The 18,891-nt window shown below is 44.8% G+C and overlaps 1 protein-coding gene across 2 annotated transcripts in view; it reads right to left on the reverse strand.

The window, feature by feature from the left end:
- Positions 1-2,968: 2,968 nt before the first annotated feature.
- ABTB1 (ankyrin repeat and BTB domain containing 1) overlaps positions 2,969-18,891 on the reverse strand; it is a 30,093-nt gene continuing 14,170 nt past the window's right edge. For both annotated transcript variants that reach the window (XM_040076080.2, XM_040076081.2), the window contains 5 exons: positions 18,055-18,170; positions 12,590-12,688; positions 11,153-11,320; positions 8,240-8,440; positions 2,969-6,471 (listed from right to left, as the gene is read on the reverse strand). In XM_040076080.2, the coding sequence (XP_039932014.1) occupies positions 6,265-6,471; positions 8,240-8,440; positions 11,153-11,320; positions 12,590-12,688; positions 18,055-18,170 (791 nt within the window). In that variant the 3' untranslated portion in view covers positions 2,969-6,264. The remainder of the gene's footprint in view (positions 6,472-8,239; positions 8,441-11,152; positions 11,321-12,589; positions 12,689-18,054; positions 18,171-18,891) is intronic.

Raw genomic sequence — 18,891 nt, forward strand, 5'->3', positions numbered from 1 at the left:
TCCCTGTGGGCTGCACAGGGCAGCCCTTGTCTTTGTCACATCAAAAACTTCCAGGGTTCACCCCGTGCACTTTTAACACCAAGTCCTCTCCTCCCACGCTGAGCTTATATACATCCCATGCTGAGGCTGGTCTATGCCAAACCCCAGCCCTGAGGCAACTTGTGTGGCATGTCCTGGATCCCCAGTAAAGGCCAGACTTCGCACGCAAGCCTGGTGTGCCCCCTCACTGCAGTACCACGAGCATTGTGGTCAGCAGAGCAAAAAGTGCAGGCCCCTTGTGTGTTTTCAGGCTGGGAAGACTGATATTCAGTTGCACACCTGATTGGAAAGGTCACAAAATCAGGAAACAAGAAATACCATCCCCCTGCCCCCAGCAAGAGAAGGAGCAGTCACCCCAGGAGCAGCATGGCCAGTGCCAGCACCTTGAACAGCTTTGAAGATGTTGTGCCTAACTGGCACTCAGGCCAGAGAAGCAGCACAGCAGAAAACAACTCACCTGAAGCATTTTCAGCTTCTCAAGAAAAGCCTTTGGAAAATCTCTTTCGAGATTGAACTTGTCACCAGCAAACTTCTTTTGAAACTAACAGATAATTTTTAGTTTTAGATCATGGAGAAAGGGGATGGAAGGAGCTCTAGAAAGCAGATTGCTGGCTCCTGTTACAGAAGCAAGCTTAATAAAATTAATAGAAATATTGGTAGTTCTGCTATGCTGTGCCAAGAATACGTTAGAATAAATCCTTCTGAGCAGACGGGAGAGATACAATGTCAACTTAGCCCTGATATGAAAGATCAGCTTTCATCTCCTAAAGCATGTCCCAAGGAATAGTAACTAACACACCAGCTTGCCTTCCCTCAGAACAGGTCTATGCACAGCCTGCCTCATACAGTTCATCACTGCCAGTCTTGTACAAATAGTACTGGGATGACCCTGGCTCACAAAGAAGTTATAAAAGAATAAAGAGGGAGGCATTTTTCCTTACTGGAGTTTTAATGACATTGCAGTGCAACACAGACCAGCTTGGTTTTCTCCATGGGAAAGCTAGATCAAGTTATTTTGGATCAATCTACCCTTCCCTGAGCCCATGAACAGAAGCATCTGGCCACACCACAGCACTCCCTTCACCTCTTTCCTAACCCAACATACCAAAGCAACAGCCTTGCCTCCTGCCATACCAGCAAACAGAGCAGGCAGACTGCTGCTGTCATGAGAGAGCAAATTTCACTTTCTAATCCTGCTCTCCTTCCCTTTGAGCTTGCTCTGCTGGTAACAGGAGGAGGGAGAAGAAAGCTCTCACACTCATTTTCAGAGCTTATTTTGGGAACTGGTAACCAGACCCTTGGGACCAGAGCTAGTTGTTTGCATGGTACTGATTCTCTTGCAAGGTTCTCTTTAATGCCTTTCAAAGGTTGCCCTGCACTTTTATGCTTACAAACTTAACCACAACCAGGAAAAGCAAAGGGCTCATCCCCTTTTCCCCAGATGATCACATATAAGCTTGAAGTTAACAGCTTGACTTTGGCTTAAGGATCTGCATGTCCATAGCCACACCCAAATGTGGCTGCTGTTCCCTAATTAACTGCCCCTCTGCAGCCCTTGCCTTGGTTATTGCCAATAACCTACCTCCAATTTCCAACCTAGAACCCTTGAAACCATTTGCAGCCTAAAAATGGCCTCTGTCCTTCTCCCTCAGCACTTCCTCAAGGCAGGCAGCAACCCCAGCCAAGCCAGCACCTTTGTTCAAAACAGGTCCCAACTATAACAAATGGTTTGCTGGTGTGGCCTCTCAATAAATTTGTCAAATCTATTTTAGCTTAGAAGGTAAAACAAAAACCTGCTCCTCAGCACACCCCTCCCCTCTGAGCAGAGAACCAAGCCAAGCCATGGTTTCCCATCGTCAGCTCTAACTGGGATCGCTCATCCCTGGGAGCTGAGCACAGACACATTCCAGCTCCCAAACCTGTGACTGGGCTTTGCCAGGCTGCCCACAGCAAGAGAGGAAAACAGTACCACCCTGAGCAGATGAGTCTGTCAACGAACACCGACTGTGAACTGCTATGTGCGAAGTGCCATCTCCAGCCGGACCATGACTGTACAACATGAAGAGCTCAAGCCTCTTGTGGAAGCTGATCCTTTATTCTCACAGCACAATGCTGCTCCTTGTGTGCACTGTTGAGTCCCAAAAACCTGATTAAGCCTTGAACTTTTCCAAGCCTTTCCTTCAACACCATTAGTCATTCAGATGTTATTAGTATCTCCTCTCTGAAAATTGCATGTTCCTACACAGAGCAATAGGGACAAGATGGATGCTCATTCCCTGAATTCCAGTCATGCTCTGAAGTCAGCAGGGGCTGCACAGGCAGCTCAGCTATTGCCTCTACCCAAAAAATTGTAGCCACACAGGCATACAAGCAAGCAGACAAGAAAAAAGGTGCCTGTGTGCTCAGAGAGGAAGAGAACCTGGAGCAGTGCACGGCCAGCAAGCGTCTGGGACTGTTCAGACACTTCAGCAGTCAAGGTTTTGGAGAAAACACAGGTTTCCAACTCCAGGAATGCACTGAACAAGTCAGAGTAGTTAAGCACAAAGGCTGAAAAATCTTCACCCTTGGATATAACAGACAGTCATCAATGACAGGTGCACAAGATGACAAGAAGAAAGGGAAAGATAACTCACCTGTAAGCAACAGCAATTTTCCGAGACAAACATCACCTCCCCGACAAACAACCATGGCAGTGACCAAGCCTGTGCTAAAGAAAGGGAATAATCCTTCAAGAAAGGTGACAGTAAAAACCACTTAGTGCTTTACTCACGTGTTGTATCAGGACTGTACACACTGCTTGGAAGCCACACATTGCAGAGCCAGTCCTTGGCCTGCGTAAGGGAAAATGAAGGAGTCCACAGAGCCCTTTCAAAACTAAAGCCATGCAGATGTTGTCAGTCAGTAACAAAGAGACCACAGCCAGAGAAGATATAGTGAAATAGACTATTTTATTGCTGCACACATGCTTAGACATTTCATCTTAAATATAATGTCGGTCTAGTAAATTCTACAATCTTCTTGATGCAGCAAGTGGCTAATAGTAAATAAAAAGGACAGAGGCAACAAAACACAGAAAGGACACTGGCAACAGAAGAAAAATCAGAAGATTCTTATTTTGTGATAAAATTATTTGCAGCAAGAATAAAGTGAATTCAAATCTAAGTTTTGTCCTGGCTCATCTTAATTAGAGAGCTTGCTTGCAAGCTGACCATCTGCTTATGCAGGCTTTTGGATAGCCTTATTTTGCCAAAAGGCATAGGGGGGAGTTAAAGGATCCCAAGTAATTGGACAATCTGACAGGCCTCACAGATGTGACCACTAAGTGCACGCAGACAGATGAGGCATTTGCTTGGAAGCCCACGTGGACTTGCACTGCTGGGGAGACAGATCAAAAGGCCATGCTGACCTTTTCTCCCACATGTACAACTGCAGCCTCACTTGCTCCACACGTAAGGACACAGGAATGGAATTATTCAAGAGCAGCCATATGGAAAATGCTTCCCAGCATTGCTGCTCCTCCTCTGCCTTCGTTCTGCTTTGCCCACTGCCAGTATCCATTTGCTTTAGCAGCTGAAGCATCTGCAGAGAAAAGCATTAGCACATTCCCTGATAATCCTGCTTCTGCATCTCACTCAGTACAAGCAGAAAGCAAAGGCCACGTCCTGTTCTCTGCTGGCTCTGTGCAAGCCTCGTGGGCTGTCACAACCACTGCTGTGGAGAGACAACTGCTAAGATGGCAGAAGCAGAATTTCTGCTGGAGGAGGAGAAGAGATGTGATAAACTAAACATCCTGCTTATGTTCAGTGTTATCTTCAGCTATATACCGAGGAGAAACATAGAGGAACTGAACCAGCTGCCGGTTTCTGTAGCAGATTTTCATGAGCCTGACATTCCACACAGCAAGAAAGCAAGTAGTTCTCCTTTCTCCAAAATATATGGGACTTCATATTAAAGCTTCCTCGATACCCCTTCACCCTTCCCAGGTTCATGGAGATACCTTCATCAGTTGTGCTAGGCTCTTTGGTGCTCCTGTCAAAGACACACTAAGCTTAGAGGTGGACATGGAAGTACATTCCACAAATCACACAAGAAATGCAAAGCTCCTCTCCATGTCACTGTCCCAAACAGAAGCACACTCCTGCTGCTTCCTGCTTCCATAAAGAAACACACTCCTGCGGAGGGACATCCTCCACCCTAACCCTAATATGACTGCAGAAAACAAACCACAATTGCTCCTTGCACTTCTTCACAAAGGTCTTCAAACAGAATTGAAGCTCATGCTGCTTGAATAGCCCTGCCACCGTCATTCCCTGCCTCAGAGACTTGATCTGCAAGAGACACCATTTAAACGCAGATGACAAAGAGCACAAGCATCTAAGGTTCAATTATATCAATGAATCCCAGCTCCCCCCACCCCAGCTCCATCCCCAGTTGCTTCTGTTTAGTGCAACTCAATCCTGACACATGATTTTGCCAAAGTCTGGCTTTCCCTAACCACAGTGGCCAAAGCCTAGAGTCCCCTCCTCACAACTGAGTGCAGCCTGTTTAGTGAAGGTGGTGCCCAGAGCCCATGTACCTGCCAACAGCTTCAGTGCAGGAGAAGTACATGCAGTGAGGCTGCAGCTCTCACTTGCTGTGGGGTATCAGTCTCTCGCCTGGTGAGATCAGCAAAGAAGAAAAACCCATCCTCCGAATATATCCACACCTGAAGCAAGTCCCTGCCAAACCCCAGATTTCCAAACGCTTTAGCCATGAGAGGCACCACCACCACTACAGAAAACAACACCCAGAAGCTGCAGGGGATCTTTGCCCAGTTCCCACATCACATAATAAAAGCACACCTGGCACAGTATATCTCAAGCTCTTGGCTTAGAAAGTGACCAAAATTATTAAAAAGTGGTCATGGCAGCCCAGTGCCTGTGCAGGATCCCCATGTGCTTCACTCAATGCCTCTTCTCCCTCCCAGAGCACAGCATAACAAAGTGTACCCAGCCTGTACCTTGGAGACCCAAGACTCTCCCAACACACCGCTCCAGAGGTGGACAGCTCCAAGGATAGCCTATTTGGCAAAGCAAGTTTTATGCAGGGGTATCACCTGCTGATTAGTGCCCAGGAGAAGAAACACCATTACCCTCATTAAGAATCCAGGAAGACAACATGAGATAACATGACTTACTGCAGAACACATATTTAAAAACATTCATTAGTACAAACAGTGAATTTCCTGGAGAACAATAAAGCTACAAGGTTCAAGGCTGAGCAAAGCCAGAAGGTCACAGAGTGGGACAGCAGCCCTGTGGGAGACCCAAAAGGCCCCTTTCAAAAAAGATTTCCAGTGACCCCTCTTCCCAGACCCACCATCAAGTCAGCCTTGCTCTACCACAATGGACAAAAATAAAGGGAAAAGTGCTGTTTCCAAGAAGAAGCTGTTTAAGAACCTCTTAAAAATGGCTGCTCTCCCTTCTTTTGTGCATTGAAAGCTACTGCTTTCTAAGAATGCAAGGATTCTGGTCTCTACTGTATTCCCAAAGATGCTTGTTCAGAAAGCAAAGCTTTTCAATTCTGAGCACTTCAAAGCAATGAAAAGATAGGGAAGACCTGGAAATCACTTTTTTTTTCCCCCCATCTAAGTACAAAATAGCAGGTGAAGATAGTACCTTCCACGTAGCCAAGTACCTCTCTGTCCCCATTAGGGAAGCACTGTCCAGTTCTGCCAGTCTTAAAAAGCTGACAGTGACAGCGCTGACCTCCTTTCCCAAATACTTATTAAGACTTTAATCCAGTTTTCTTCCTCTGCTGCTGGTAATTCAACAAATATTCTGGCATGAGCTAGTTTAGGAAGTGTATTATTGGACCACAGAATGGGATGGGTTCTAACCCCAGGCAGTAGGAAGTCCCCAGAACAGCTCCCTCATCATCCCTAACAGCTCACAGTCTCCTCTCCACAGTGTATTGTACAAAGGAGTAGCTACTGACTTAGGCTGAGCTCTGGGAGCTATTTCTGAAAGGAGAAACAAAACCAAAAAAAACCAAAGTAAAACCAAACACAAACCAGAAATGCAAATGTCCAGACACAAATAAATTAAAAAGAAACCATGCCTGAAGGTGGATGGGAAGGAGGACAAAGAATGGGAAGCACGACATTCAGACTCAGATGTTCTTGCACTCCGAGCCAACACAGTGAGGGCTGTGCAGGCTGCATATGACAGGCAGGGTTTGCACACATCAGCATTCAAGCCCTATACTGGCCAGGAGGTTTTCTAGAGCTTCAAGTTTCTGGTTGGCTTCCTCAATGGCACTGTAAGTCTGCACATTGCTGGTGATGTGGAAGCGGATGTCATCAACCAGAGGGATGGAGTCAGTCTCCTGCCGCTCCTCCACGGCCTCTGCGTTCTCCTTCACAGCAGCCGCAAATTCCTCCAACTCCACCAGCTGGACCAGAAGGACAAGAGAACCATTAGGAAGACAAGAAGACAGGTGAAGAGATGCAAAGGGTGGGGATAATGGTCCTAGACACTGTTAAAAGATCCCCCAGAAAAGAAAGGAAAGCTAGGGTACATAGAGACCCAAATCCTCCTACACTTGGAGATGTATCTTGCCATCCATCCAAAGGATACAGTAATACTCCAACAATAAGCAGTCTCAACTGAAGGCAGTCTGCACCTCCAACACTACTCTGTAACACCCTCTAACTAAGCATCCCTGGTTCTGGTATTGGGGCACGTGCATATAGACAATATTACCCCCAAAAAGGCTCCCCAGCAGGAACCAGGAGATGCTGCCAAACACTTTTGGGCAATGTCTTCTAGCAGAGAAGCCAGTGAGTGCTTGTGCTCATTTCAGAACTGGAAGACACAAATGACTATCCTCCCTTGACTCAGCCCTACCACCACCAGCAAGGCAGCTGCTCTGCTCTGCACTTAACCTGACAGAATTGGGTCACCCATGATTGATTCTGCATCAGGTTCCCCAGGAACGTGTGGAGAGAAGGGTGAGAGGCAGTTTCCATCTGTCTTACACTACTGAGCTGTGCCTGGGCACAGCAGGTTGCTGAGCTCTGCTCTGCAACCACACTGCCAAAATCTCTTCCTGCTGCCATCAGTGCATCTCCACAGGATGCTGGCAACCACTGATGTCTGAACATCAGCAGGGGTGGCTCTGTCTGTGCCAACACCCTTAAGAAGACACACTGCCAAGGCTGAGTTCAAGGACTCCCACTCAAGCTAGAGAATGGGGAACACACAAGCAAAGCCCTATCCTGATCACTACTTGGGATATTCAGCATCTTTTAGATCCTTTATCAGAACCCAGAATCTGGGTACACGCTGATGTATCTGTTATTCCCAAGCTATACACCGAACAAAGTAACAGCCCCAAACCCATTTCCTTCATTGTTTTCTCATGCCAAAAATAATTTCACACCTTTCAAGCTGCAGGTGAAAATGTTACATTCCCAGGTGAACTGCACAAGCCATTTATATAGATCTGTCTCAGCATAAAAACCTTTCATAGGTTCTAGTTTATCCTTCTATATGGCAACTTTATCCAAGAGTCCTGAGACTAAGCTACAATCACTCAGGATAACACTTAAATTGAGCCCCATAAGGAAAACTTCAGTGTTAAATTCATTACTTCTTGCTGTTCAACAGCAAATTTTCCACTGAACAAACCCCTACTATTTGATTTCTCATCCTGAAGGAGATTAGAGATCACATTGATTTCTTCTATCTAGAGCATTATGCCAGGAAGAATTTTCCCCAGAAAACACTGAAAAACATTTCCTGCACAGAGCTCCCCTACACAGCCCTTTGGCTTCTCCAGGCTGCAGCTAGTGTATTCAGGTAACACCATGGCTACTTGGGCACAGTGGCTGAAAGTTCAGTGGAAATTACCTGCCCCTGGGACTTGCAAAGCTTTTTGGGTAACTTTTTCACCCCTACATTCCACAGGGATGTGCTAGCCAGAGACCAAACTCTGTCTTACTGTGGTGACATCAGGTACTGCCATACTCCTCCTCCTTTGTCCTAACTCACCATGTGCTTTGCTACTTGACTGCTGCTCATTTTCTGAGATTAATTAAACATTAATCCAGAGAAGACAACCATTAACTACAGACCAAAGTACAACCATTCAATCTATTGTCTCTATGGCTCAGATATGGGGGCATACGTGGTCACTGCCATGGGGAGTGTTTTGGTACCTTCTCGATGATCTTGGCCATGTACTCCGTGCACTGGTCTTCCAGTCGGGTCAGCTGGAAGAGCTTTGCAATCCTCCAGATGCTGATGATGTTGTCCTCATCGAGGATCTGCGCCAGGGTCCTGCCACAGAGGCGCTTGAGCCCAGGCAGCAGGTACATGTCTGCCACACACAGCACGTCATAGGCATTCTCTGGAGACAGCTGGCAGTGCAGAGGGGAGTTACTGCCCAGTCCTAAGCATGCTGCTTGTCACTGGCAAACTAATGTGCTGTTTGGCCCATTACTGGAAAAGTGCTGACTGTGGAGAGACAGGAATCTGTCTTTCAGGTTGTGCCTCCCACTCAGTTACCACAGAGGAATTTAAAATGGAGCAGGGAGTTTCTCATGCTGCAGGTAACCCCTCTAGCTAAGTATAGGGCAGTGCTGAAAAACCCAATTGCATCTGGCTGCTAAAAAATGTTCAGTGTGACAGTGGCAGGTTGCTTTTACCAGACATACTTTCAAGAGACAAACAGAAGAGGCTGGCAGGACAGAGCAGCTTGTCCCCACATTTTTCCTCCCATCTTATACTGCTGGACTTGCATTTTGTGAAAAATATGCAAAATTCTCTTAAGAGCCAGCACAACCTCCCTGGCACAGGGGGTACACTCAAGGACACAAAATTGAACGCAAAATAAACTGTAGGTGAGGCCCAACTGAGTAAGAACATATTTTGCACATCAAATACTAGTGGAGCTCCAACGTGCATCCAGAATGGACTAAATAAATGGACCAGATTGCTCAAACTTAAACAGTTGTGAATGGCCTTTAACATTTTGAGGCTCTTGAGCAAGAGAACCATGTTCCCATTTCCCTCTTGAGTACTTGCAAGTGATCTGAGGATTAAAAAAACCTTATCGATAAAGTTGGAGACACCACCTCCAGCTCCACTCAGCCTCTTCCCCCTGGCTGGGCCTACTTTTATCAGCCATCCACGTCACTAACCTGGAACTAGAGTCTCTCTCTGTTCCTGCTAATGTGAATTGCAAAGAATTCAGCTACCCACGTCCATTGTAACAGTGGATCTGCGGGACTCTGCATGCCCTAGCTGTGGGGGAGGCAAGGAGCCTTCATTCAGAGACAAAGCAGTTGATCTGCATGGAGAAATGTTAACTGGTGCAGCCTGGCCCACTCTCCTGATAACTAGTGAGCAGCAAACACACTGCTGTGCACACCTATACATGTGGTTGTTCACTCTGACAACTGCAAACAGCTGATTTTTTTCTTCCCCCACAGCTGTCTGCACCTGTGTTCAGAGAGACAGCTCCGGGCTAGAGACCCAGCTACATAACACTCTGCAGCAGCTGGGCAGAAGAATGCAAGATGTAGGAGAACCATGCCACGAGGGCTATGTATGCACATGAGGTTACAAAGCTCTTGGGGTTATTAATCAAGTGCTGCTTCATCCCTTCTTAAGCTGTGGAAACCTCAGGAGCTGGAGGTGTTTGAGCCAGTAGTATTGATGGCTGCAGCTCCCAACCGCTTTATCAAGGACAAACTTGGCAAATGTTCCTCCAGGAACTGCCCTCAAGCCTACTCAAATATTCAGCAACTTATCTTTGTGCCTGGGACATTTTATGTGGAACCTGAGCTATATTCCTGTCTTCCCAACCATTTTTCCTGGTAGTTTCTCATGACAGGTGAACTCTATGCAGAAGCTCACATCTTTGCTGCTCAGTCTTAAACCCAAGCTATGCACCATTCTGCATATGAAACATATGAGTAAGGTCCTTTTAACTCCTACACATTGCTGTAGGTCTGTCCTCCTGACCCATAGACAGAGCAGCTGAGGCATCCATTGGAAAGGAATAGCTGCTGGAGAAACATCCTTCATGTGAGTCATCATGAGGAGGGCAGGCAGACGGGAGAAGCGCAAGGGAACAGGGTCAGGCTGCAGTGCAAGGGAACAAGGTCAGGAGGATCTTCAAGCAGTTTCTTTCCCTCTCTGCCTGCCCTTTCAGCAAGTGGCTGAAGAAGAGTGCAGGCAAGCGAAGGATCAACTCTCTGGCATACCAGTAGCAATCCTGCCCTTGCTGCCTGCCAAACACATCTCTCTCCACTGCTATCACCCAGAGGTGAATAGATCTGCAGAAACAAGGTCACAGCAATGTGAACTCTCTGTATGCGGCACCTAACCCAGAGCACAAACACTGGCTGGGGGAAGTGACACTGGCAGATGCAGCAACATCTCCAGCCACTGCCCTGATGCCAGAACGTGTTCTGGGATCTTGCAGTGAGACCTGCTGAAAGCATTTGCCACAAAACCAAAGCAGGAAGCTAATTAAACGCTGGGATTTACTGCATCTTCCATTAGGCTGAAAACTAAGTGGATTAGGGCTATTTTGTTGCTACTTGCGATACTGAGCACAGCAAGGCACTGGTCTCCCTGTGGAACCTTTGCCCGCCCCAGTAATAAATAACAGTGGAAATAATGACTTGCTACAAATGGAAAAGTAGGCTATGATGCCAAGAGCAAGTAAGCAGAATCTCTCAACCTGTCCAGATTTCCAAATGTGTTCAATCTGCCATCTACTGGCAGACGCTTCCCTTATCTTTCCACAGAGCCCAAGAGGAAAAGCTGCAAAGCAATGTATTTATCATGTCAATAAACAGCATGCAACCTAATTTCCAGATTTTTATTGTGGGATGAAAGACTATGTATTTTCTTCCTGAACATCAACCACATGAACTACAACCCTGCCTGGCTAGCAGCACATCCCAGTATGTGGATATCTGAGACAAAAGTGAAGTAGCAGAGTAGGTCAGTGAAATTTAAGAATATACACAAACATCCTGCTCTAGATTTAGAAAAATACTGCTGAAAACACCTCAGAGCTCACCAGCACTGAAGGAAGGATCAATGGCTGGGCTCACCTCTGTATCATCACTGTAAATGTAGTAGAGGATCCGGATAAAGATGTCTTCTGAGATGTTGTGCAGAGTCACCACAGGGATGCTGGGCTGTGTCTGTAGCTCCTCACTCTCACTGAAATGATCTTCAAGAAGGGCTTTGAAATAATCACTGCGACCACAGAAAAATGCCTGGAGAGGAATGAAAAACCGAAACACTGACATCTTGTTCACTGCACCAAACCAAAGGGCACTACCAAACAGCTGTCAGAGCAGCTCTAAGATACTTCAGAAGTTCAGACTCCGTAACTTTGATTTTTCCCTACATTTTCAAGCTGTATCTCCAATATTTTTCTAGCCCTTATACTATCCATGCCTACCCTCAGAACCACAAACACAAATAGCAAACTCAAGAGATCTGAAATTAGCATGGCACTGGGGCAGGACCTTGAGTTGAGGTTGGATCTCAAAATTCATTCTTACTGCTGTTCATCTGCAGATCAAACATTCCTCTCTCCAGACACTGGACTCATAAGCCAGCAGCAGCAGATTTTGCAGCTGCGAATCCTATAGCTGAATTTATAAATTTATCTCCACACCTTTGAAAGAAAGGCAGGCTTTGCTGCTTTGTTAAATGCTTTAAATGCACTTTTCCAGCTGAATCAATGCTGCTTCTGCAGAGTGTATACAGCATAGAAGGAGTGGGGGACACAAGTGGACTAGAACCATGGCAAAAAGGGAGGAGAAGTGTGGAGGCTGTTAAGCCAGACTGTGTTAATACAAACACACTCCCCTGGAGAGAAGCCAGAAAAAATATAAACATGCCCCCTTAGAAAAGGAGCGGTTAGGCCAGAAGAATATAAACACAACCCCTAAAGGAGAAACGCAGCAAACAGCTCTCTTTTATGGTGAAGAAATGTGTTAATCAGTTATATCCCATTGGTTCTTTTTTACCCAAGCCGATTGGTCCATTTTGGATCCTTCCCCTGATTGGTCCCTTTCCCAATTCCTCTCCCCATTGGCCAAGCTGTAAAACCCTACCCCTAGCTACCCTATATAATCCCACTCGCCTTGGGCTCTGGGGTTCTTTCCTGCTCCACACATGTGGAATAAAGAAGCTTTCCTGGAGATTGAAAAGACCCCGTCTCACTTTTACTCCTGCGTCACCCGGGCTGGCAAATGTGGCTCTGCTGCTCAGGCAGCTAAGCCTCAAAGAGCAAACCACTCTGCACTCAAGACTGCCCTAGAGAGCGAATCACTTTGCACTTGATAGTGCACCAAAGAGCAAAATCGCTTTATACTTAAGGGTGCACAAAGAGCAGAACCACTCTCTGCCTGAGAGCGCCTGTGCCTCCATCAGTTTAGGTGTCTTTTTAAAGACGTTTCTAGTGAGGAAGGTTGTGGCACCTTCACCACTGGACCAGACTGCGACAGAGAAGGAAGTATACCCCAAGCACATACCTTATGGCACAAGAAGTTGTAATCTTCCACCCGGAAACACACATCGGGACAGCTGTTGAAGTTGTCGGTGCTGTCAAACGGCAACTCCCCAAAACCAACCTAGGAAAAGAGACCAGAAAACCCTCCCTTTAACATTCCTGCTTTAAACACGCTCGGGGTCCCAAGTTCAGACTCCTATGTTTTCCCAGAAAATGCCATCCCTCTATTTCCACAGCACATTGCAGAGCACCAGAGATGTTCTGAACACAGATTCCAATGTTAAGAAATTAAGAACTTGCACTTCTGATAAGAGATATTCCTGGTACAGCTGCCTTCTTTATCTATGGTAATTTCCTGATGCTCCATACGTTGCAAAGTGTTTCTCTGCCATCTAACAAGGCAGATAACCAGGTAGAGGTGAAGTTTACTTCATGCAGTAGATACCGTAAGTATACTGCAGCTTAGGACCAGCCTTTAACTGGGTACATGTCAAAACATACGGATTACATCCACTTTGAAACAGTTTGGCTACAATTATCGCCTCACTTGAATAATCCAACATTCTAGAGCACATTTTAGATTTTTGATTTGATTTGCAGCCAAAGATAGTGTTGTTGCAGTATTAAAACTCGAATTATTTTAACAACACACCTCCACCCAATCCCACATGCCAACAATGACAGCACACACACAAAAAAACCCCTCGTCCCTCATTTGTCTTATGTTATTTTAAAGCGACAGTTCCAAATATTTTTCCTTTCACCTTATTCTAGGTACAGTGTAATTCAATTGCAAAAAAAAAGCAAACAAAAAAGAAGAAAGTTTATATTCATAGACACGTAGCCAAGACAATCTCTGGAAAGAAAAGTTTCCCCTGGTTTTTGCTTTCTATAAACATGTCCCTGAGGTACCTAGGATAAGTAGTTCGTTCCTGCTGTCTTTCATCCAGGAAAATTACATCCCATATTTGCACCCAGGAAAACCCTGGGCTGGCAATAAAGATTGGACTCACAATAGCAGACTGTCCATTTCCAGCCCACCTAACTCCAACTGGACTTCCAGCTCTACTGAGCAGCCAGATGACTCCTGCCTGCTGAGCTAAACAAAGACAGAGACTGGAACAACACTGGGTGGGACCTCTCAGCCAGGCTCAGTGAGGTTTCTCACGAAACATGTTCTCGAATGTGGCAAGGCACTAAGCTGGCAAAAGCTCACATCACCACTGACCATGGCAATCTGGACCCATCTACCATGCTCTTTGTCTGTCCACAGCAACACTTGGCAGCTTCTGATTCCTAATCACAGGAAAAGCCCAGTGATGCAAATCATGCACATGGCTGTTGCAGTGATACTGGCTCTCCACAGAACCCCTCTCCTGCAGTGCTGCTCCACTGGCCAACTCCCATTCCAGAAGAGATGCAGCAAGTCAAGGAATGTTGCCCACTTGATCTATCACTTGCTTTTCTTATAGGTGCAACACGAAGGGCAACAGCTGCAATACAAAGGGTACCACCTCATCAAGATGAGATGAAATTGTCCCATTTGTAGATTCCCCAGGGTGCTATTTTACTGTTATCTGTATTTCATATTTCAAGGCTTTGGTCCTTGGTCCAGAGATCCGCAGCCTCACTCCGTGGCAATGTGTTACAAACACCAGTATCACAATGCAACTGCTCACCTCGCTGCTCTCCCCACCCTATGCCCATAGCTTCCATGTCCTCTCCTATAAATTCTGACATAAATCTGAAGGCTACAGATATGCAGGCACAGCACAGGTAAAACAAACCTAGAAACAAACTCGGACAAGATGCCACTCTGTGGCACAGGAATTTTAATTGAAATAAACGCCACATCTCCTACGTGCATTCCTTCTTTGTTCTCCATTCATTGCCCAAAGGTAAATCTCTAAAATGAGTCCACCCCTCTGGAATGGATATGGGAGTTTTATTTGTCTCAGAGCTTGTCTCCTGAATTATAAATTTCTCTAGGCTTAATTTCCTGCTTTTAGCCTTGCCTGGTCCCCACTCTGTTGCTCAGGTTTACAAGGTTATTTTCAATTCCTACTACAAAAGCAGGCTCATGTCTTTGTTTCTCCTATTCAGCATGAAGTGGCTGTGCAGAATTTTCCCTTTTACTCCCCTTTCAAGTCTCTACTACTTCTACTCTCCTCCCTTGTCACGCTTGAGGAATCTAATCTCCTTTTCAGGATCTTCCTGCAGAAAATTGGCTTATTCCTCCCACCACCCCTATTCATACAACCTCCTTCATGGGCCTCTGTCCAGGCAAAGCACAGCTGCAAAAGTCAAGTATTCTGCCCAAGGAGCATGACACAGTCCAGCCTACAAGGTGCAAACACATTCACAATAATTCAATCACCATATAGAAACATTCTGAATACTCTCATCACATGTGGAAGATCAAGTCTTTGCTGCTACAAATTTCCTATTAGAGCTTAAATAGAAATGTTGCTGGAAGCAAAAACATACTAAACAAAACAGTGGCAGCAATTTGTACTTTGTCCAGATTACCTCAACAAGAAAATTGTAAATAAATTACAACACAGAATACAGGGGTTGGTGATTCAAGAGAAGATTAGCAGCTCAGAACCAGATGTAAGTGGATTGGATTTAAAAAAAAAAAAAAAAAAAACCAAAAAAACACCTAAACTGGAAATACGTTGTAAATGTTTCAGTTAGTTAGTTTCAGTTTGCCCCTGCCAAACTGGCAAAGCAAAGCACAGGAATCACTGCCATGGACAAGCACAGTACACAGGTGCAGACAGACAAGATGGAACCCATGTACTTGTTTCAAGCTGTTCTTCCTATGCATTACAAGATCGAGTTTTACCCCCAAAGTGACAAATGGTCTCTTTTTTGCAGCCACACCACATGTCAATTATGGATGGAAAGAACAGTATTTATAGCATGGTAAACTCTGATCCTTTTAAGTCTGACTTCATCTTGGTTTGAAACATCTCAGTTAAAAGGTAACTGAAAAACAGTTACAAGGAAACCATGCACCTACAGCGGAACGTAGTGGAAGCCCTGGAGTCTGCAACTCAGAGGACACCCGGCAGACGTGAAATGAAGAACCAGGGAGACAGTGGGAAGCCACATGTTTTTTTACAGTTGCTTAGCTTTTCATGGTATTTTACTTAAATCTGTCACTGCTAAATTTTATTGCAACAAACTGAGGAAGCAGCTGTTGTGGACAGAAAAATCCTGGCCATTACTACTTTAAAACAAAACAGAGACAACAACCACACCTGTAAAAGAAAACATTGGGGGAAAAAAAATTAAAAAAAAAAAAAAATGGTTTCAAGCACAAACAGGAAAGAAAAACAAGGTATTAGAATTATAAATGTTTTTGAGATTTCAAAGGCTAGTTCACAGTCTAGAAAATAATAATGAGCAGCAACTGGATATCAAACATTCATTATTATTTTAGTCATGTAAGATGCCACTAAGCCTGAATTTGGAATGCACAAAGTTTTGTACATTATCCAAGTATCAAAGACATTGCATGCAAATTATTTGTTTATACTGAAACAGAAAGCTGAATACATCCATATTTCATATAATACGGCATTACATGACATGCAGCAGTTCAAAAAGTTTGTTGCCAGACTCTGGAAATGCTGACTTTTATCCAGAAGCCAAATATCTGTTTTGTTCTGCACAGGCTGGAAAAAGAAAGTAATGTATGTTTCTCTTCAGAATACAGATGTCTATGAGTGACTACTCAGTTGTTCCTGACGTTTTAGGATACATAGTTTATATCCTATTCCTTGTATAACAGCAAACCCTCCAAGAACGAGGATGTGCAATGCCTCTGTCCCAGAACAAAGATGCCCAATTCACAGAATTTAACAATTTGAAAACATTAGAATAAGAGATAAATGGCAAACAAATGAAAACAAACAAACAAGAAGTACCTAGAGAGAGAAAAATCTGAATCTTTTAGAATTTATCAGGGTTAAACTAAGTACCCACACTTGTGCGTGGCACACAAATTCTCTAGTGAGCAGGTGTGTGCGCCCATGCCCTCTTCACTTTTACAGCTGTAATAACTAACTAATGCTGCCTTCATTCCAATCTGTGAACACAGCAAGAACACCACAGCTTACAATTCACAGTACTGTCAGATGATTACATTATTCCAAGTTTCCTCCTTTCCTTCCAGCTCCTATTCTACATCAAAGAATTAAGAAGGAAAGTGTTTCTAACTCTAGAAGAACAGCTTGACAGGAGTATGCCATCAAGGTCTGGAAACAAGCAATCAGACAGGAAGTATTCTTTTTATTTGTGAAGGGACTTAAACTATATGTAAATCTAACTATTTTGGGGTCCATGATCCTTTTTTTAACTCCCGGAGAGATAATCTGAAGCTTACTTATAGTATCACCTCCTTTTAAGGCCTGCAAACATTCAGAAAAGCATATCAAAAGCCACAAAAAATGTAGTTATCTGGAGGAGGCAGGTTACACAGGAAAGATTTCTGAACTGATAGCTGTAAACTTGATGGAGGAAAAAACTCCCTCTATAGTGAAATATATCTGAAAATACCCAGCACAAAACACGTTGGCTTATTAAGGTAAGAAACCTTATTCATGTACACACACTTTGCACCAGGCAGGTCTATTTGGCAGGGGACAGAAAGAGAAAAGGCAATAAAACTTTACTATATCACTCAAGTCATACAACCTCTGGGTGCAGCAGCCACCTAAAATTCCCCACATTCTTAAATACAGCAGTTGGTATAAGAAAGAAGACAAAAAAAAGGACATACATAAGACTAAAATGAATCTACTGAGATTACAAGAAAACATCAGATGCAGAAAGAATGAAGACAACTAATAGTTATTCTATTCTGCAAATGGGGGAGAAGATCCACATATGTGATCCTAACTAATAATATAATGGTATTTTAACATAGTCATCCTCAACCTGGTGGCTATTTCTGAGGGACAAGACATAGTTAGGAAAAGTAGATCTATTGCTAGTCAAGTTAAATTCTCTTCAGAGGGACTCATTTCTGCCAGAAATATTTTCAGAGTTTGGAAGCATCTCTCTATTGCAGTGCGTCAGTTCCTAGCAAGCAAGCTCAGCAAGCCATCTTCCACCTATATATCCCTTTGGGTACCAATGCCTGCTGCCACAACATTTCTAATTCTCAAGAAGGACAGCAAAGAGAAGAGATGGGGGCCTTGTCCCATTTTATATTTTCAATGGGGAAATCCCCACCAACCACATGGAAAGGGTTTTATTTACCAAGACCCCTGCTGGGGGGAACACCCAAGGGGAAAGACCAGCACTGATGGTCTCATTACACAATTTTACAGCATTTCCAAGCAACAAAAGCCTTCCAGCATTTGGAGCACCAGGAAACAAGCAAGCACTAAAGTCCACATAGCAATGATGTGACTGGACCCAAGCGAGCAGATATCCCATCCCACAGAGCCCACAAGAAGTAGAAGTGCTCCCTACCCGCAGTTCAGCTGGCAGGGCGCAGTCTGCCAGGAGAGCCAGGTCTTCCTGCAGCCGGCAGTTACCTGCAGGCTCAATCGTCAGCACTTTCACACAGGTCCCTGGCTTGGAAGAGACTGGAAGAAGCAAAAAAACAAAAGAGCAGATGCCTGAATTCCTCTATAAACATTCTCTCCCATTTAGATAAAAGACATGCAAGGAAAACCAGTATTATTGCTGTTCAGTTTTTACTGCAAAACACACACAATTCTTCTACACACACACATATTCAGCACCCGTCACTGCAGCCAGTGAGCAGAGCTAGAAGGGGATACCTGTATTGTTGTCTCTCCTCAAACCTCCACTTAATTCCTTATGCTGGAATATCAGCTGTGGGAACCAAAGTTGGCACAAGCATATTTCAAGCCCAATTTGCTATCTGGAATCCGTGTCATCAATTACAGTTAAGGAGCATGGATCAGGCTGCCCTGATCCCTGCAGAAGCCACTCACACGCTGCCTTCCCCAACCAACCCCTACAGCTGAGAGTGTCACCTGAGGTAAAGCTCATGCCAGAGAGTTTTTAAAATTAATCTGCTTCCATGCCTCTCTGCTCCACCACGTACTTTCACCAGCTCCCATTTCAGCTGTGCCATCCTGATTTCACTCCAGGGAACAAAGGGATTTATTCTTGTTTAGCCAGTAAGTTCATCAGGTATGAGTTTGTTCTCTACTCTCCATCTATAGATCCCTAAAGCACAAAGGATCGCAAAGTACCCGGACTCCTGCATGTGCCTGAACTAAGCATCACTACCATCAAAGAGCTCAAACAGACCATTCAGAGACAGCAACTTCATTT

This window comes from Hirundo rustica, chromosome 12 (genome assembly GCF_015227805.2).
Source record: "Hirundo rustica isolate bHirRus1 chromosome 12, bHirRus1.pri.v3, whole genome shotgun sequence".
NCBI classification, from domain to species: domain Eukaryota; kingdom Metazoa; phylum Chordata; class Aves; order Passeriformes; family Hirundinidae; genus Hirundo; species Hirundo rustica.